This window comes from Electrophorus electricus, chromosome 19 (genome assembly GCF_041902795.1).
Source record: "Electrophorus electricus isolate QZ-2024a chromosome 19, ASM4190279v1, whole genome shotgun sequence".
Classification (NCBI taxonomy): domain Eukaryota; kingdom Metazoa; phylum Chordata; class Actinopteri; order Gymnotiformes; family Gymnotidae; genus Electrophorus; species Electrophorus electricus.
The window spans coordinates 572,359-592,500 of NC_137515.1; the positions used below are offsets into that span (position 1 = coordinate 572,359).

At 42.7% G+C, this 20,142-nt stretch overlaps 1 protein-coding gene and 1 long non-coding RNA gene across 9 annotated transcripts in view; one reads left to right on the forward strand and one right to left on the reverse strand.

The window, feature by feature from the left end:
• Positions 1–2,514: 2,514 nt before the first annotated feature.
• Positions 2,515–6,087, reverse strand: LOC145652433 (uncharacterized). 2 transcript variants are annotated; one of them, XR_014118754.1, is made up of 4 exons: positions 6,010–6,087; positions 5,713–5,857; positions 4,925–5,016; positions 2,515–3,320 (listed from the first exon to the last, which is right to left on the reverse strand). It is a non-coding gene; the product is annotated as an uncharacterized LOC145652433 (long non-coding RNA). The 2 variants fall into 2 exon arrangements; XR_014118755.1 differs by having other exon boundaries at positions 4,925–5,029.
• A 63-nt stretch (positions 6,088–6,150) lies between these two features.
• Positions 6,151–20,142, forward strand: part of myo18b (myosin XVIIIB) — a 31,815-nt gene continuing 17,823 nt past the window's right edge. For 3 of the 7 annotated variants that reach the window (XM_081702268.1, XM_081702271.1, XM_081702273.1), the window contains exons 1-26: positions 6,151–6,338; positions 7,259–7,424; positions 7,819–8,010; positions 9,452–9,595; positions 9,696–10,112; positions 10,549–10,609; positions 11,418–11,530; positions 11,621–11,788; positions 12,055–12,262; positions 13,790–13,932; positions 14,127–14,227; positions 15,288–15,351; positions 15,591–15,735; positions 15,919–16,089; positions 16,292–16,382; positions 16,479–16,671; positions 16,749–16,829; positions 17,011–17,194; positions 17,315–17,462; positions 17,587–17,770; positions 17,924–18,074; positions 18,320–18,429; positions 18,616–18,681; positions 18,786–18,914; positions 19,290–19,433; positions 19,829–19,918. In XM_081702268.1, coding sequence (XP_081558394.1) covers positions 7,972–8,010; positions 9,452–9,595; positions 9,696–10,112; positions 10,549–10,609; positions 11,418–11,530; positions 11,621–11,788; positions 12,055–12,262; positions 13,790–13,932; positions 14,127–14,227; positions 15,288–15,351; positions 15,591–15,735; positions 15,919–16,089; positions 16,292–16,382; positions 16,479–16,671; positions 16,749–16,829; positions 17,011–17,194; positions 17,315–17,462; positions 17,587–17,770; positions 17,924–18,074; positions 18,320–18,429; positions 18,616–18,681; positions 18,786–18,914; positions 19,290–19,433; positions 19,829–19,918 — 3,345 coding nt within the window. In that variant the 5' untranslated portion in view covers positions 6,151–6,338; positions 7,259–7,424; positions 7,819–7,971. The remainder of the gene's footprint in view (positions 6,339–7,258; positions 7,425–7,818; positions 8,011–9,451; positions 9,596–9,695; positions 10,113–10,548; positions 10,610–11,417; positions 11,531–11,620; positions 11,789–12,054; positions 12,263–13,789; positions 13,933–14,126; positions 14,228–15,287; positions 15,352–15,590; positions 15,736–15,918; positions 16,090–16,291; positions 16,383–16,478; positions 16,672–16,748; positions 16,830–17,010; positions 17,195–17,314; positions 17,463–17,586; positions 17,771–17,923; positions 18,075–18,319; positions 18,430–18,615; positions 18,682–18,785; positions 18,915–19,289; positions 19,434–19,828; positions 19,919–20,142) is intronic. The other 4 variants (XM_035535401.2, XM_035535404.2, XM_081702269.1 and 1 more) reach the window with 3 other exon arrangements.

Below are 20,142 nucleotides of genomic sequence, written 5' to 3' on the forward strand. Positions count from 1 at the left end.
TGTTGCTCAGGACTTAAGTGTACTAATGGACTATTTAACTTTACTAATAGACATACAGTTTGAACACGTAATATTTAACAGTCCATATTTAGTTATATAAACTTACAGAATATTGAATCAATGTCTAATATTAGCCAGCTAAATACAAAATTTCAAACATGTAGCCTGTGTCCTATGGCTTGTTATGGGAAAGACTAGTGCGCATTTCTGACATTGCGGTTTTGCTAATATTACAACCCGATCATCCATATTGTCTTGTCATGGCCATAGTAGCATATGTTTATGTAGGGTTGATTTCAGTAACACCAAAATTTGCGCAGATCTCTCCATTATAAACGATCGTGATCACTAAACTGTAACGTTGTGAGTGTGTGCACGGGGTCATCTTGGTAATACCTCCGGCCAGTAATTTCAGGGTATACAAGACCAGATTATATTTGAATGGGCAGAGACCTATATACTGGAAACTGGTCGCTGAAATATTGCATTTCTTTATATATTTCGAATCACAGGTACAAGCTGAAAATCTATGTATTGTTGCATTATGTATCTATTCCGAAAAAAACAAAGATTTTATAAGATGAGTAATGCGTAGAGAATGTTAAGTATCGTTCACACCCCAGCCAGCCAGCTAGGTTAGGGTTGGTTAGGGTTAGCTAGGTTAGGTACTGAACATCGTGTGCGTGGACGTAAATGAATTAGGTAGGTAGGTGGGTAGTTAGCTATGTTGGTTGGTGTTTTGGTCAGAAAGAGGGGTTTCTTTGTTATCCAAGATAGAGTAATTGCCAGCAACATATCTATTTGTTTGGTTAATGAAGGATGAAATGTCAAGATTTTGTATGTGCCAAAGGATTCAACCTTTATGCTTACACAAAGGTGATGCATACATGCAGGCATTTATATTTAAAAATGTCTTCCAAAATGGAGGTCTCAGTAATGACGGAATCAATATTAAATATCAGGATTGTATCAGTTATAAGAGCAAACTCACCCTAACAGGAGAAATCATCCCACATATCTATAGAAGATAATTATTTATCGAAATGACCTCCACTTCAGCAGCCACGTCTTTGGTAGTCTATTTCTACGTGCACCGCGGAATGGGCATAACTCTAAATTTAACAGTTATTGGGTTTTTAAAAATGATGTAGCGCATGTTTAATCACTCAATATGATCACCAAACGCATTCGAGTCTATTTCAGTGCGAACTGTAACTCAACATGCACAGCACGCCGTCTGTTAGCTCGCAGCTGCTTTGTTCTCCAACACTGAAACGGAACAGGTGGGGGAGAGGTTTTTATCAGAGAACAAAAAGACACTTCCTAGCGTCTTACTATCATGTAGTCGCTCGAGATCAAAATACACAAAATCAATGCATGGATTTAATTCCAACACGACATTGCAAACTGTTATGTGCTGGCTTTCACTGAACCACGGCTGCATACACCAGTGGGCTTTATCGTCTACTGTTGGGTCCAAACAGCATAGTGCAGAGACGAAGTCAGTTTTATGATTAATACGTGCTGGGGCACGAATGTTACATTAGCCAGCTGCTGCACTGTGGATCTAAAACTAATTTCTACCAAAGTTTGTCCCTTCTATCTACCTCAGTAATTCAGTGCTGTCATTATTGCATCTGTTTACATTCCACCTCAGGAAAACAACGCACATGCACTGCATGATCTATACCAGATTATCCACAGGCTAGAAAACTCACACCCAGATGATTCTGTTGTTGTTGGGGATTTTAATATGGCAAACATGAGGAACATTCTGCCTAAAGTCTACCAGTATATCAAGCTCCCTACACAAGGCAGCCAGTCCCTGGAACATTGTTATTACTTAAGGACCGTCACAAACCCTTCCCCCACTGGCCTTTTGGGTTAGGTTGATCACACCTCCATTCTGCTCCTGCCTGCATACAAAGAAACAAGATAAACCGGTTGTAAACGCCACCTACACGTTATCATCAAACTCCAAGAGTGCTTTGATATTACAGACTGGCAGATGTTCTGAGAGACAGCTTGAGGGGATATGAATGAATACATGGACACAGGCTACATTAGTACATGTAAATTAAAAATAATAATAATAATAAAATAAATTAAAAAAAACCATCTTTTTCTAACCAGAAACCATGGGTCAACACTGATGTGCATGCCAAACTGAAGGCACATACTGATGCATACATCTCTGGGGACTTGATTGCATAAAGGAAGTTCAGGTATGAGTTACAGAGAGCCATCAAGTTAGCCAAACAAGACAACAGGGACACCGTGGAGTGTAACTACCATGGCTCTAACCTCAGGCACATGTGGAATGGCCTACACTCTACAAAGACAGGAAACACTGTAGCATAGCACTGTCTGACTCATTACCCGATGAGCTCAACACTTATTGTGCTCAGTTTGAGGCAAATGGTATCTACCCTGCTATGAAACTCCACATATCCAAAAATGATGAAATAACATGTTTTGAAGCAGTAAACTTAAGTATGGTTCCAGGTCCTTAGAGCCTGTGCTGTCCAATTAGCAGAGATATTTAGCAACATCTTTAATCTTTCCCTAAGTGTCTGGGAACTCGCCAGGTGCTTCAAAAAGACCATAATTATCCCAGCGCCTAAGAAATCAGAATTCAATGGCCTGAACAACTACTGTCCTGTTACCAAAGTATTTTAGTACCAAAAAAGTGCTGTTTATCTCCTCTGCTTCTGGTCATGTTGATTCTGTGAGTGAAATCTGAGTTCAGTAAAGTGGACATACCTCTGAACTAATGCAATCACACAGCCTTCAGCACACATCTGTTTTAATATGATTCAACTACCAACCCAGCTGAAACAAAGGTAGTGCCTACTATAAATGCTAATATCAAAAGGGCAAAAGACTATTAAAATAAAATGAAAAACTATATTAAGGTTAAAATGTATCTCTATAACAACTAATCCTACCTTGTCTCACCGCCCATGTCAAAGCACCTGTGTTTGCTAACATTACATAATATGACATTTTATATTAGTTATGAAATGCTGAGCCAACACTGGAAATGAAGGGCATGATGCATCATGTATGATAAAGTGTTTATCCTTGATTAAGATTATGTTAAGATAACCAGGTTAAAATTATAATCACACCTCTAAAATAAAAATACAAGGGAAACAATAAACCTTCAAAATATTTATTTGCGACTCCATTGTACCCTTGGCCCCCTGACGTTTTCCACTTTCAATCCATTGTCCTCAAGCAATATCATTACAACACACTCCAGTTCTTTTCCTGTTGTTCTGGTCACAAACTTGTCAAAATCTCTCCTTACGTTCCATCTGATGGACAAAGCAAAATGCAAAGGTCACTTGTTAGACATGGGAAACATCAGTCGTGTCATCCAAGAGAATGGAAATATTTTTTGACTGATCCATTTCTTTGAGAATGACTATTTTGACATAAGTGACAAGGACACTGGTTATGTCATTCTGTGTGTCTTACAGGACAACAGTGATGTCTGTGAGGTTTTTTCTGTTGAGACTGGATTTGATTGATGTCATCAAGGTGCATTTTGATGGAGTCATATTTAGCAACTAGCTGAACAAGATCAAGGAAATTTCTTTTGATCTTGTTGAACACCCAGTCTTGCCATGCTAGATACAATGTGATGTCTGCCAGGATTGTCATTATTTCCTTGTTTCATTGTCGCTCCTGTTCTGCCCTGCTGAAAGCTTCTTCCAGTGGTCTGATGTTTCTTACCATATGTGCTTCTCTCTGATTATGTTCCTTCTTTCTTCTGTACCCTTTTCAGTTGTTTAACTCCCACTGCTCTCCAAGCTATTTTATTTTCATACTTTTCTTCTTTCAGTGACTTTTTAAACACTAACAAGTCATCCGCAGTGTCTAATGTTTCACCATGCATGGCTAGTGCTAAAGATGATTTATGTTTCAATAATAAAACAAGTTTTCGAACGTACTCCTCTGTGTGCCACAAAAGTTTACTCTGTGCTACCAAACCTTTTAGCCTGCTAGCACCAGCACTACCACTTAAAAAGTAAGTGTACAGACCCAGTCAAGGTACCTGTTTAGTTAGATAGCTCCTTAATTTGGCATTTAGGCTAAAATGTGTTGCAGCTATCTATAAAAGCACTTACAGTGTACATACATTAGTATTTAGTAATGCATCGTTAATAAAACTCAAAGAAAGGTTGCTATATCATTTACCTCACACACTATAGTAGGATGGAGGCTTAAAGCTGAGACTGTATTAAGAACCCTGAACATTCTAGAGGGGGTATAGCTAAAATGATCATTTAAAGAGATTAAATATGTCAGTTTTTCATAATGGGAATGAATGTTTTAAACTTTATTTTGCCACTGTTGGCAACAATTTACTTTTATTGTCTTTTATTGTAAAATGCATTTAACCTAACATAATCTCACCTAACCTAAAGGGCATATTGAAATTTTTTTTAAAAATGGACAGTGCAAATGAGATTACATCAAAATGTTAGATAGATTACATCAAAATGCTAGCTAGTCTAACTTAGTGGCCCCTTGCAAGTATGCAAAAAGGTTTTGTTAGAGTCATATAATGTGTTTCGAATGTAATCAGCATTCGAGAGGTACGAGAGAATTTTATCCTGGTATTGGGCAGCACCCACTCTAGAGGAGACTGGGACAATGTAGCTCATTTTGTTCACTGGGATCTTTTTTTCTCTCACTTCATTGTGTTTTCTCACTTGATAGGCTTTCTAGGGTGGCACTCCATGAGTTTGTTTACATCAGAAAGGCACCTGTAGGGAAGGTCAAGTTTATCCCATTTTGAGGGCACCTGTATGGGCAACTACATGTCCATTGTGAGGCATCACATTCTGTTCACTGGAGGGGCACTTCTCCATTACAGGAGCACCTAATTGGTAACTTCATCATGTAATCTCACCTGTAGAAGTTCCTTATACATGCTGCAGCCCATGTTCTCCACTGGAAAAGACACTCTTTGGGACTCTGTCAGGTAGGGGTGGTGTAGAGTGCCTTCAAAACAGCACTGTTTTCCATTAGAAGGGCAGCCATAGGGAAGGTCAAGTTTAGATAATTGTAAGGGAACCTTTAAAGAACTACATCGTGTTTTCTCCACTAGAAAGGCACTCATTAAGAAACATTTTCTAATTTTCTTGTTCTAGAGGGCACATCGTCATTTCTTGCATAATTTTTCTTCTTTTTTTCCATATGAAGGGCAGCCAATTGGTCAATTCTTTTCGTCAGTCTAGAGGGCACTTTAGTTAGACTTATTTAACTATGCTTGACAAAATAAAAACGTTTGGGTAAGATATAAATGCTTCTCCATCAGTATATCATATATTCTTAAGTGAAGTCATAAAACGTTCATTTATAAGTGTATTTATGTTATTAATGCATATTAAAATCATTCAGTTATTTATCTGCCCTTTGGTCAAAACCAGGTAATTAATGAAAGAGGCCAATAAAAGTTGGCCAAATGTATCAAGGATTCAGTCAACTGACCTATGTACGATAATGAACCGGGAATGGTAAGACTAGCGTAGACATATATATATTGATCATGGTGTATATAATATGTGTCTATGTAATTATATGTGTGTTTGTGTCAGTATTTTTCCGCTGCATGATTGTTAGACGCTGTTCCTCTTTTTAGATTTGCCTCTTAAATACTTCCTATGAAATGAAGCTGTACTACAGAGAACGCGATACCGTCATGCTGCACGCTCTTCAGCTTGCGTGAAGCTCCTCCCCAGCTGAGTGTGTCTGTCATAGCAGGCAGCGCGCGGCGTCGCGAGGCTTCGCGAGACTTAGCTCGTGCGTTTTTTCTAGCTGCAGCTCGTGGTTTCCAGTGGCGCTGGAATAGTTAGGTCGACGGTCTGAGTTAGTATGTTCTCGACAAAAGCTCCTCGAATATCTGTACACATAAAGCAACACTTCTGACAATGAAATGTAGGGATTCCGAATGAAAGTGACGCAGAATTCACAAAAGAAGCCATGAATACTCACTTTTTTTTTTGCTACATTGTAATCTTTCTCCCAGTTGCCCCATGATCTCTGCCACCGAAGAGAGTTTTCCAAACACGGTAGTATGCCCAGCCATCCTGGATGAAGGATATTTATAGCAAGGTCTTGTGTTAACTCAGCTGCCTTGCTTATCTGTGTGTGTGTGTAAAAGTAAGCGCACTGATGGCTGTCCCTCTATTTCAGACTAGCTCTCCTTCTCAGTAAGCAACAGTGGGACTGTGTGCCTTGCATTTGGCCTCAAAGTTTTCAGAATTTCACATAAACAACTTAATTTGTGCATTTTGTAAGTCTTCAAAAGAAGCCAACGCAAGGTATGTGTCTTGCTCTTCCACTTCAAACCAGATTGGACTAGTTGTTTTTGTTTGTCTTAGTGTAAAATTTTTACAATAGCCAACGAAACTGATTTGTAGCTAGGGCAGGTAATTTTTCATATAGCAATTATTTTAACTGGGGCTAACTTGTAGCTTTTGTCCTGTGCTATGGTTTCAGCTTGACATTGGGCTGGATTCCATGGATGTCAGCCTTAAGTATTGTTCTTGTGTTGACCAGACTAAGTGCTTACAGGCCAGAGGCCATTTACAAGTTCCACAGTGTCAGAGTTATTCTCTGTCTCAGAGCTGACACAAGCTGAAATTGGAGAGCAACACAACAGTCATTTTCCAGCTCTGATCTAATTTGTTTTGTTGTGTACTTTAATATCTGGACCATTTGTCTGTGTTGTTTCAGGATTTGTAGAATTAGAATTAGGCTACTTCCTACCAGTAGAGCAAGTTACCAGTTACTGCTTTGATACTGTGAAAGACTGTAAAATAATTATTTGCTTCTAATAGAAACAAAGTGATAAATAGTATAACATCTTTTAAGTGGTAAGAAGAAAATACTGTAAATATCAGTAAAATTGGTGCGGTAAAGTAATGCAAATTTATAAAATAAAACTCAGACCTTTCATATAAATGGAAGATGCTGTAGGCTCAAAGCAATGTTCTTTCCTGCATGCAATCATCCTGTTTAGACCTCATGAATGAGCCTTATTGCATGCTTGGTTCTGTCACACACAGTGAAATTATCTACAGTCGTAGATGACGTTAATGATGTAGCTGACACTTCAGTGTTCATGTTGAAGTCGATCTTATACCTGAAGCACACAAAGCCACTCAGCCATATCGTTTTCTGGTCATTCAGATGTTCAGTCCATAAGAGAACAAATATATGCTACTGTTCTATTGTCCAGGGACAGAATTTCTACACAAGCAGAATCATCAAGCACTGGGAACATGGCTGCAGCTCCAAGCTGGCTCTTTGGGAAAGCACGTTGTCTTGTTTTCTAAGAAAGGAAGTCCCTTGTCATGCATACCACCACCATCTGAATCCTACCCAGAGGCTTCTACTGCTTTTTGGTGAAGCTACTTCTGTAACACATTGGGTTGCAGTACATATATGATTTATAAAACATTATGGTCTCAGATCCTAGACCACAGCAGTGGGCAACATGTATTCTGGTGATGCAACTTTGTTTTACACAATGTTGCATCACCTGGAATACAAGATAGCTGGGCTAGGGAGAAAAGTACAATACGTGCCTGTTTTCTCTGAAAGCAAAGTTGAATTATTAACAGCGTGGCGAGACCACATATGTTCACAAAGTGATAGTCAGTCTTTTCACCTGCCCCTGAGATTTTTAAAGAAATCATTGAAACTTTGGAGAGAAGAATGTCTGAACCTCTCTTTCAGAATCTGTCTGTGTTTGTTTTCATCCCCACGCCTTCCCTCTCTCTCCCTTTCCATGGCTAGGTCCACAGTGTCACTGTTTGCATTTCATCACTCCCTGCTACCACTGCATCCAACCAGCACATCTGGCAGTCTTGTGTGCGTGCGTGCGCGTGCGTGTGTGTGCGTGCGTGTGTGCGTGCGTGTGTCCACACCGCTACCACCCAGTCCACCACCATGGCTCTGTCTTCACGCTTAAAACTCTGGGAGCAAAAGGCAAGTGTAGAACAGCTGAACTCACACCTCCTGCACATCCCGCACACTGCCCTCCAAGTTTTGCATGACCGATAAAAAACCTGTCAAATATTAAAATATGCAGGGAAGGAAAGATATGTCACATTGTGAATTAAAAGAATGTGGATATGAATCTCTGGTTTTTGTCTTAAATATGATAATTTTTAAAAATATAATAATGAACAATTTAATATTAGACTGTAAGGTTTTTTTGTAATTAATTAAGAAATCAGAGACATTTCAGCAGGACTTTATATTAGTACAATAAACCTAAAATCATTTATATTAAAGAAAAAAAACCCCATCTTTAGATCATAAAGTCATGCTTGTTGGAAGGAATGGAGTTCAACACCTGTTCCTTCCTCCTGAAGTGCTGTATCTTATGTTCAATTTTGATAAGTGATATAACTTTCAAAACTCTAGAATAATTTCTACAAGATGACCAATTAAGTCAAAAAATGTGCATAGTCAAGGATAGGCAGGCTTTTTCAATATTTTCTGTCAATATTTTGTTTCTCCTATTGATCCATTTAAGGCAAATTTTGGCACTGGAATACATTAAACTAATGCTGCAAAACAGTTTGCTTACTAGAGAGCTTACCAGAATGACGGAGATGTTTATTAATATATTTCTAAATATAACTTCTCCCTTATAACAGTACTACTGTGATGTGTGTTTGTGTGAATTTATGCTTACATGAACACCTTACCAAAAATTATTCATGAAAAATCTACAAACAACAATAATCTATTAATAATTAATCTGAATTTTTAAAGATGTCCTTTACTAAAACTGTTAAAACCGTGCGGCTACTGCTAGCCTTGATGAATAGGAATTTGCTGCACTCTTGAGGTCGGCATCTGTTCTGTAACGGTATTCCTCTTTTGTGATGTTGTGCTTCCATGTCTGTGGGAGTTGCTCCTTACTCCAACCTTGCATTACGCTGCACTGTTCTGGTCACTTATTCCTTTATTGCATAGAATTGGCCTATAAAGACTAAGTTGTGTAGGCCATTTCTAGGTCACTCCATAGCTACCATGGCAGACTACACTGTACCCACTGACTCCTCTCAGGAGGTAAACTTTAAAAAAATTCTTTGAGGCCTGCACTCAGTCACCTCTTGTATCAAACAATAACACCTTCTCAAAGGTTTGATATCACTGAGAGTGTCATTAATAGAACTCCAAAATGTCCTAGTGGCATCTGATATGTTCACCAGTCTCTGAGGTCAACCAGACTGCCAAACGGTACTTATGAAGGCAGTCAGATTATGGAAAAACATGTTTAAAAATTGCATTGTGCAGCAAACTGCAAGTGTGCTACAGGGTTGATTTTCAAGTGAGTGACTGCACGTCAGACACGTAGGCAGTGCGTTTGTGAGATGTTTTTGACAAGGTCTTCATTACCCTTAACTGCATGCAGATCAAGGAGGAGAAGAAGCCTGGAGCAACCACACAGCCTCCCCCTCCCCTCTCTATGGTACCAGGAGGGTTCCTCAAGCAGCTTGTGAGAGAGACAGAGAAGGAGACGCGTCTGAAGGAGCCGGAGCTCAAGGAGGAGAAGGCGGTGAGAAGTTCGATCTTAACAAGAGCTGTCGTCTTGTGTTTTCTCACAGAGACATTTTCACCAATTTACCCACTCCAAACTGCCCCCACCCCACCCACAGCCAAGTAAACTCAGTGACAACCTGGTTCAGCACTTCCTCCTCCCAGACCAGACCCCACCCATCCTAGAGGCCGAGATGGCCCTTCGATCCGAACAGCTGGTGAACGGGGAGCAGGGCCGCCACTCAGCCCTGTCAGAGAAGAAAACCTCCCCCCTGAGGAGGACACTGGCTCCTGACTCCTCAGCCAGTCCTCTGGAGGTTAACCTGCAGGAACCTGAGCCGGTCCCAGGTGCAGAGAGTGGCCCCGACCTAACTGGGTCTGCAGAGGCGTCAGCGGAGAAAGGGAAGCCAAAAGAGCAACCGACGGCACCGCCGGAAGTGAAAGCAGTTAAGCAAGAGAAGGTCAAAGAAGTGAGACAAGACCCAGAGGGCCAGCAGGCAGAGAATACTGCAGAACAGCAGCCCAGGAAACCCATGGTGCGTTGTGCTGAGATCACACCAAAACAGTGGTGCTGGCGGCAGACCTGGGATCAGTTATACAGCAAATCATTGCAATGAACTGAACAGTTTCATGTCTATCTGATTGAAATTATATGTAAATCTGCAGGAAGGGTTTGGCTAGCAGGATCCATACCATACTGAGATATATATACCCTAAAGAGGTTACACTGAGATATATATACCCTAAAGAGGTTACACTGAGATACATGCACCCTAAAGAGTTTATACTGAGATACATACATGATAAAGTGTTTATACTGAGATATATAAACCCTAAAGAGGTTACACTGATATTTATTGCACCATGAACCAACTGCTCAAACTAGAGCTCTCTTAGAATAGTCTTTGCAGTCCTAACAGAACTTTCTCTCTCTGTCTCGCTCGCTCTCTCTTACTCTCACACACACTGCAGAAGGATGTATGGTATGAAGCTGGAACTGTCTGGTACACTCATAAAAATGGCTTTGTCCTTGGTGAGTCTGTACAGTACACATATTAATATTTTGTTATTCATTCATTTACCATGTTTATAAAATTTTGTACAAGCTGTAGAATCCAGCTACTCTAGCTGTACTGTAACTGAAGTATCTTAGACTTTGGCTAAGTGTTAGTGAGCATTAGCGAATTTTCACTACATTACACCATTATTAATAGTAAGCTCCAGGCTGTATTTATGGCTCTCATTATTATTTTGAGGGGATTTCCCAGAGGTCAGTGGTGTTAAATAGTTAAGTATGACCTTCATAGGGCTTCCCTGTGTTATAGTCGATCTTAATGCAGCCAGCATGTGGGATACACACATGTGACTTGGAACAGAAATGAGGTAGTTCTCAGGAGAGCTTGCTGATCTCCTTGTGCTAATACATCAAGCTTGAGTCACAAAGGTCTTGGGCATTAGCTAATATGTTTCATGAGGCAGGTGTGTTAAATCAGGAATAACACTATGGACCTCTACTTTTAACAGAAGTGTCATGTAACATCACAGGAGTATGTTCACACATACAAGCAAAATACACAAAAAAGTACACAAAAAAACAGGGGCTTTACTGGAGATTTGATAAATTCACCCAGGGAATTGACCCATCCCAGACGATCGTTATTTCAGAGAAAGACAAGATGATGTCAGACTGGCCAAAAAATGACATAAACAGAACTCAAAAGATCACATCTTTATGCTGACATGACTGAAGGCAAACGTGCATTTTAAAAATCACCCTGGACACACTGCCTTTGAGTATTAGCATGTGACGCTATCTGAGCAGACTGTCTGATTGGTAACAGCCACCCAGCTGAAGCCAGATGACGGCACCCCTGAGCTTCCGGACGGCAAGGTGAGGGTCCGCCTCCAATCGGATGGTTCCGTCCATGACGTCTCCCAGTACGAGATAGAGAAGGTGAATCTCTTGAATGGTATCTGGGATGGCAAACTTGCACTGCGTCCCTTGAACAGTTCAGAACTAATGTCTGCTGCTTGGTGTCCCCAGGTAAACCCACCTGAGCTGGACCTGTGTGAGGACCTGACTGATTTAGCGAGCGTGAATGAGTCGAGTGTCCTGCACACCCTCATCAGCCGTGCCAAAGCCCACATGACCCTCACTCAAGCTGGGCCCAACCTGCTCACACTCTGGCCCCCTTTAGCACCACCTGGCAAGGTGTCACCACGCCGCCTTCTGCCCACAAATGGGGGCTTTTATTTATATACTTCTCTTTGATATCCATGGCTTTGTCAAAGAAGTGTATAATTATGAACTACTCATCCAACTGATAATCATTACAAAAGCACTGAATTAATACCTTTAGATTTTAGTAACAGATTTTAGAGATTATATTTTGGATTACACTACCTTAATAGGAGACAGAATCAGAATGCAGAAGGCAATGCTTCTCTCTACCAGCCTCTCTCACTCTGCCGTATCAGGGCCTGCGCTCTCGTCGCTGGGATGTCTGGGAAGCACCTGCCCCCTTGCAGGGGCTGGTGCGGAGGGTCTACATGTCTGTGGTGGGACAGCGGCGGGATCAGTGTGTGGTGGCCGTGGGCCGCAGTGGCACGGGGAAGACCACGTCCTGCCAGGCCTTCGCCCGCGAGCTCCTCAAACAAGCTGGCACAGCAGGGGGGAGCCTCAGTTGTGAGTGTACCTCCCACCTCGCACCTCGCACCCTGCAATACAGGTTGTGCTCCTTTACTTTCTGCAGATTAACCCAACTAGGCTGTTGGCACAACAGGCAAAAACCTTGGCACACAGACGCAGAACAGAACAGTCAGGTAGTGTCTGAACATCAGATTGGACCAGTCTGAGGTCCAAAAAGACTAGGCTGGGAAGCTCTAACACAGCTTCCAGGAAGAAAGCCATTCAGCAAAGTGGCTGAAAGGTCCACCCTCCAATTAGGATTCTTGGTGCACTCAAAGCCATTTTGTAACAGGTTTTTTTTTTTTTTAACAACTTTAAAGCACAACCTGCATTAATTCAGTGGCATCAGTCCAGTCCAGATGCCTCTGGATCCATTTATAACAGAGCTAACTAGTAAAAAGTGGCATGTAATGGGTCTTGGACTGTGTTCCGTGCAGAGAGGGAGCTTTTACATTCTCCTCTGCTATATTTGCATGATGTATGCTGACAAGTTAATACTTTTTCTGCTGCTGTTTGAAAGTTGTTTCAAATTAATTGTGCATTGCACTCCCCCCCCCCTACCCGCACACATTCAGACCAAGCAAATGGCATGTGAAAATGCCTTGATAACACATTTGTAAAATATGACTGTTAGAAGGGTGTAAATATGGGTGGTAATTTATGTAGTGACATTTTGTGAACTGGAAGATATGTTTGTTTGTTTGTTTGTCGTGGCCATGGAAGGTTATTAAGGAATGGAAAGGATTAGTATTGTATTACTGTGTGAAGGGTGTTGGATTATTCAAGGTGCTGGCAGAGGAATTAATTGACATACAACACCATTAACTTCTGTAAAGAAAACAAGGGTTCTCTGGGTCCTCAGGGTCTTTAGCTTCTGGGTTCTGTTCATTGTGTCCAATGTTCATTGTGGTTAGTCAGCCAGATATGACTTAACCAGTTAACTTAACCAAATAGGACTTTGAAACAATCTTCCAGAATTTAGAATGACTTATAAAAATGTTTACACATAAATTAAGCAAATTAAAAATGGAAAATGATTTTTACAAGCAGCATGCTAATTCTTTAAGCTAGCCACCAGGAGAGCCCTTACTAGAGGAAACCTGCTGAGAACACAGCAGTACTGTGCTAGGGCAGATTTAGATGTAGTAATGACGCAGGGTAGAACCTAAATCACTGTTGCATGCAATTTGCAGTTTTGCAAGGAAGTAGAAATGGAAACAGGTTTTTAAATCTACTCCCACAGCCTGTGGACTACACAACACACAGGTCTGTGCTGCCATGCTGTTAGAATGTAGGAATTACAGCTCCAGTTCCTTTCATATTATGACATGTTTCGCCTGACTGAATATGAGCCTCCAGTGTAGTGTTCGCATGGTAGGGGTGGGTGGGCTTTCGTGCACGTTCAGTGTGATATCAGTTCAGTGTTGTGTGTGTGTGTGTGTGTGTGTGTGTGTGTGTGTGTGTGTGTGTGTCTGTGTCTGTGTGTGTGTGTGTGTGTGTGTGTGTGTATATGTGGCACCTCAGTGGAGCGGCTCCAGGCTGTGTTCACTGTGTTGCGTTCTTTCGGCTGTGTGAGTTCTCCACACAGTGATGCCTCCTCCCGTTTTGCCATGGTGCTTTCTCTGGACTTCAACCACAAAGGCCTTGCTGCCGCTGGACAACTTCAGGTTCATTACAACAGTATTATCTCTCTCTCTCTCTCTCTCTCTGTCCCTCTCTCTCTCTCTCTCTCTCTCTCTCTCTCTCTCTGTCCCTCTCTCTCTCTCTCTCTCTTCCTCTCTTTTTCTTTCTGTCTCTTACCTTTTCATTTGTCCTTCCTCTCTTTGCTCTTCCTTGACATGAATGTTATTCTGCTTGGCAGACTGTGATGTTGGAGAGATGGCGTGTGAGCCGCAGACCGGCTGGAGAGAGCAGCTTCTTGATCTTCTCCCAGATGTTAGCAGGTCTCAGTTTGGAGATGAGGTGAGAGGACACTCTACTGAGGTCAGAGAACATTCTGCTGTACTGGACAAAGCTTAACCTTTGTGCTGAACCGCCATGTATTTGACCACTGGCTTTTAATACAGTATGTCCTGTTCCAGGATCATATAGATGGCAGTATGAGCTGGAACAGGACTAAAGTGGCATCTGTGTTTGCAGAAGCAAAAAGAGTGCTGACCTACATCCTCCTTGCACAAGCTTACGATATCAATTTATTGAAAACATCAGACACAATGTTTGAAAACTACCGTAATGGACTGGTATGACCATAATAGACTGACATGGCTTTGTCCTATATCAATGATTAGGCTCACTGTTTGCCTGTTAAACCAGCCCTGTGACCTACACATGTATTTGAGATGAATAAGGCCAGCGGGCAGTTAAATGTGAGAATTTCATGGAAAGTTGACTCAGGTGATAAACAAATGTATAAGATATTCAGCTGAGAACCGTGATCCCTAACCCTAACCCTGCTCGTTGTGTTGTGTTGTTTTGTGTTCTGTTGTGCATTGACATTGACATTTACAGTTACGGCATTTAGCAGATGCTCTTATCCAGAGAGACTTACAAAAGTGCTTTTCCTTTTGTGCTATTCCTCAAAGAATACATCCTAGTACAGTATAGTAGGTTAGAATTAAACATACCAATGAACTAGAATACTGTAGAATACAGGGATGAATGCTGATACCTAGAAGTACAAAATACATAAGGTCTATCTTAAACAATGCATTTGTTGTGTTGAGTTGTGTTGCGTTGCGTTGTGTTGTGATGTGCTGTGTTGCGCTGTGAATTTGTTGTGTTGTGCATTTGTGTGTTTTGTTGTGCTATGTTGTGTTTTGTTGTGTTGTTTGCTGTGCATTTGTTGTGTTTCTTTGGGTGTTGAGTATGCGTTTAGTGGAACTGGAGGTCAAAGATGGTCGACATTCTGCCCTTCTGAGAACTTCGATCGGAAACAAGAGCCACAACAAGCTTGAAGGACAGACACCAGTCAGAGGTCCCTGTTTAATATTTCTGTGGGCCTGTGGTGTACTTTTCACTCCAGGACGGAGCTCCAGCTGCACCAGCTTCCCGAGAACAACTTGTTTGGCATCACATGCCCCACCAAGGTAAGAGAGGAGAGGACAAATCAAAGAGGAAAAAAGAAAAACTGACTCAGTTCTGCACTTTTTAAAAGTGCTTTATCCAAAAGTAAAAGTCATGAAGGAAAGTGATCAGAATGAGTTAGAATTACGCAACTCTGTTTTTGCTTTTTGATCCTTTTTAAAGGATGTATTTAAATGTAATTAAATGTTTTTAAAGGTGTTGGGTTGAAGCTCATGTAGACGCTGTTTGATTCTGCCTACAGGTAGATGAGAAGCAGAGAGCGACAGTTGACTTTGGAAGGCTTGTGGCTGCCATGAACACACTTGGCATCTCGGCTGAGGAGCAGCGAGCCATTTGGCATGTTCTGGCCGGAATATACCACCTGGGCATAGCAGGGGTGTGCAAAGGTTAGTCTGCTTTTTTTTATTTATGCAATCATTGACTTTAACACTAAAAGTGGCTACTGTTTGTCTTAACATTCAGGAGAAACGATGTCAACCTCAAATGTACTTTTTTTTTTTTTTTAATGTATGGGGGAAAAAACTTAAACATTTTATTTTCTGTCCTACCCTGCTCCTCTGCTGCTCCAGTGGGAAGGAAACAGTTCATGAGTTTTGACAGTGCACAGGTTGCCAGCACTGTTTTGGGCTGTGAGGGAGATGACCTCCATACTGCAGTCTTCAAACATCACCTCAGGCAGTTACTGCAGAGGGCCACAGGGGGCAGTAGAGAGCGAACTTTTGCGGATGAAAAAGAGGAAGGTCGGGTTTATTGATCTCGTGTTCTTAATGTACGCGTGTGGAGATCTCTGTTATTGTTACAGAGGATTAACTGAAATGATCTAAAATATACTCTATTAATCAAAAATGTGAATTAATCCACCTACAGAGTTGCAATATATTGGCTTAGTTCATACAGAGTTTCCTGTGTTACAGTATACTTTTTGACTGTTTTCTGTTTTAGGACCTAAACTCAGTGCAGCTCAGTGTGTGGATGGTATGGCATGTGGTCTCTATGAGGAGTTGTTTACTGCCATTGTGTCTCTTATTAACAGGTGCACACACACTTGCATTTATAGACACACGCACCCACACACGAGCCTCACCTCGACCTGCTGTCTGACGCTGGGCTCTCGATTTCCTGTCCCCAGAGCCCTGCGCTCTGAGCAGCTGATACTGGGCTCCGTGATGGTGGTGGACGCCCCGGGCCTGCGTGTCCCCCGTCATGGCGGCGAAGAGCGGGCCGCTGGCTTCCCTGAACTCTGCCACAACTACCTCCAGGAGCGGCTGCTAGAGCACTGCTTCACACACACCTTCAGCACGACGCTGGACAGATATGCACAGGTAGGCGCCGAAAGTCGGGGGTCATCACCGGGGCTGATAGGGAAAGGGTTGTCAACACGTCTGCCGTCTGTCTGCAGGAGCGTGTGGGGGTGGAGTTCGAGACGCCAGAGCGGAGCCCGAGAGAGGTGGTGTGCGCTATAGACCAGCCAGGCCTCCAGGTAGACTCTGTGTCTCTGCCTCAAACACTTCACCACATTCAGCTTGTACCACGTGGTGTTAAAGCTGTGTTTAAGGCAGTAAGATTGTGTTTGATTTCTGAATCTCTCTCTCTCTGTGCAACTGTGTACTTTTTCTGCTTGTGTGTCTGTGTGTGTGCATTTGTGTGTGTGCGTGTGCGAGTGTGTGCATGCGTGTACGTGTGTGTTCGTGTGTGTGTTTGTGTGTGTGTGTTTGTATGTTCAGCTGCGAGGACCAGAAAGTGATTGTCGTGGTCTCCTCTGGGTTCTGGATGAAGAGATGGTCACTCCAGGTTCTACAGAGACTGTAGTTCTTGAGAGGATATGTCAGTATTTCGGGGACACAGGTATGAGATGGGAACAGGAACGCCTTAATGGAAATACACTCATTAACCACAGTGATCAAAAAAAAGCTTCCCCTATTACCCATCCTGTCTCACAGTCCAATGCTCTCTTGCTAACTTTAGTACGTCAGTGTGAACAGTCTCTTCAGTGTGAGATTGCTCATCTAATGGGGTCTGATCCGGTCCGCTATGACCTGTCCGGCTGGTTTGGTCTGGTGCAAAACAACCCTTCTGCCCTCAACGCCATCTCCATACTGCAGAACTCCTCCAAGTATGAACTCACAGAGCACAGACTGCCAAATGAACATGTGGATTAATAAGGGTTCTATATATATAACATTTAAAAGAGTATTACATGTAGCTGGTAGCTCCATCTCTCTCTCACTGTCACTCAGTGTTGCTGTGAAGGCTCTGTTTTCCCCCCGGGCCTCTGTGCCCACCCTGTGTCGGGCTCTGGGCGGCATGGAGGGGGGCTCCCAGCGTTCCCTGGAGCGCAGCAGCACGGTGAGGAAGACGTTCAGCGGGGGCATGGCAGCTGTACGGAGACACTCACACTGCATCACTGTCAAGCTGCAAGCGGTGAGGACTCCATCTCTATCCAGCTTATCCAGCAATGAACGTGGCCATCTGTGCATCCATTTTAGAAGCTACACTGTTTTTTTTCTTTTGGTCTCTATCTCTCTCTCTCTCTCTCTCTCTCTCTCTCTCTCTCTATCTCTATCTTTCTCACAGGATGCTCTGGTGAACCTCATTCGACGTGCTCAGCCTGTCTTCCTGCAGTGTCTCACTGCTAAGACAGATGGTGGCAGCTTTGATGTTCCAGCACTGCGCATCCAGCTGCACTCAACTCACCTGCTACCTGCTCTGCAGCTGTACCGCATAGGTCACACACACACACACACACACACACACACACACACACACTTGCACGCACAAATGCACATACACACAAACACATTTACACACACACTGGAACACACGCACGCACATGCGCACACACAAATACACACTGACATGCAACTACTACAGCATTTATAGATCTATAGTGGCATTTTGAACTACAATCCCCATACTCTTTAGCTCACATGTGGTTTACGTGTACTCTGATTACTGTGCTCTTATTCCTAGGCTACCCGGAGCACATGTCTCTGAGTGATTTCCGCTGCCGTTTCCAGGCCTTGAGTCCTCCTGTGATGAAACGTTATGGCTCAGTCTTCATCACGCCAAATGAGAGAAAGGTCTGAATCTTCACACACACACACACACACCAAAACCAAATACATTCTTCCCTTTGCCACATAGTTACTGTTTTTTCCCCCAGCCTGTGTCCAGAAAACAGACCATTGATTTGTCCTTAATGACGTTAACATTACCAGTACAAAGGGGCACCTGATTCATTGTAGTCAATGATCTCTTCACTTTAGGCTGTGGAGGAGTTATTGAGTGAGCTGGACCTAGACAAGAAGAGCATTGTTTTAGGTGCAGGCAGGGTGAGTACAGCGCCTGTGGGGTGGGGGGTCATACACTGGTATGTGTGTACTCATGGCTGTGGTGTGTGCGCGTGTGTGTGTATGCGTGTGTGTACGTGAGATAGGTGTTTATGAAGCGTGGTGTATTGACCTCGTTGGCCAGGCAGAGGGACGCTCTGGTCAGTGGTTGGCTGGGTCACCTGCAGGCTGCTTGTCTGGGGCACCTCGCCCGTCAGAGGTACCGGCGCCTGAAGGTAAGACTCTTCCCACAAATACAGCAGCACTGAATGCTGGGAATGTGGAGGACCTGTCCTGGAAGGGTATGGGGTTTTAAAAAATAAAAATAGTCAGGTTTAAACAGTAAAGGCAGAGTAGCGTGTAATGACCTACCAAAGCATGGCAACATTAATCCTTTTGTATTTCCGGACTGTGTACTCTTCCTTGAATTGAGCCATCACCCTGATTTGTCCATTACACCAATATTCTCTCTGTTATTCGTTTAGTTATAGTTATACAGTGTTTAGTTATACAGTGTTCTGTGATCAGAGGAGAGGCAATCTCATGCATAGTGATTTGATCGCAAGACTGGGAACAGCCTAAGCAGCTGTTTATGACTGTTCTGGGATCAGGTGCAGCAGATGGCGGTGAGCTGCATCCAGAGAAATGTACGAGTTCTCACCACAGTGGCCACATGGAGCTGGTGGAAGCTACTGTGTAAAGTTCGCCCCCTACTGGATGTCAATATAGTTGACTGCAGGCTCCGGGCCAAAGAGGTACTCAACAGCTACTGGAACTGCACGTGTTCTCTGTCTGTCTGTGCATTTACATTTACAGCATTTGGCAGATGCTCTGGACTTTACAGCAGACAGCATGGAGGGGCTCTTTTAAACTGAGCCCACGACCTTGACCTTGTGGTACTGGCACTACCAGATGAGCTCGCTCTCTCTCTCTCTCTCTCTCTCTCTCTCTCTCTCTCTCTCTATATATATATATATATATATATATATATATATATCCACCTATTTTTGATCCTAAATTGTTGATAAAAGGGTTACATTACAAAAATTGTAATGAAATACATTACAAAAGGGTTACATTACAAAAATTGTAAATCCTAAAAATTGCTGAATGTAACCAAAGTGAACTGAAATGTGTGTGAATCCTTCAGGAGGAAATCAGTTCTCTTAGAAGGCGACTGGAGAAGTCTGAGAAGGAGCGAAATGAACTGAGGCAGACTGCAGACTCCCTGGAGACTAAGGTAGGTGTGTGTGGGTGTGTGTGGGTGTGTGTGTATGTGTGTGGGAGTGTGGGTATGTGTGTGGGTGTATGTGGGTGTGGGTATGTGTGTGGGTGTGTGTGTGTGTGTATGTATGTGGGTGTGTGTGGGTGTGTGTGTGTGGGTATGTGTGTGTGTGTGTGTGGGTGGGTCTGTGTGTGTGTGTATGTATGTGGGTGTGTGGGTGTATGGGTGTGGGTGTATGT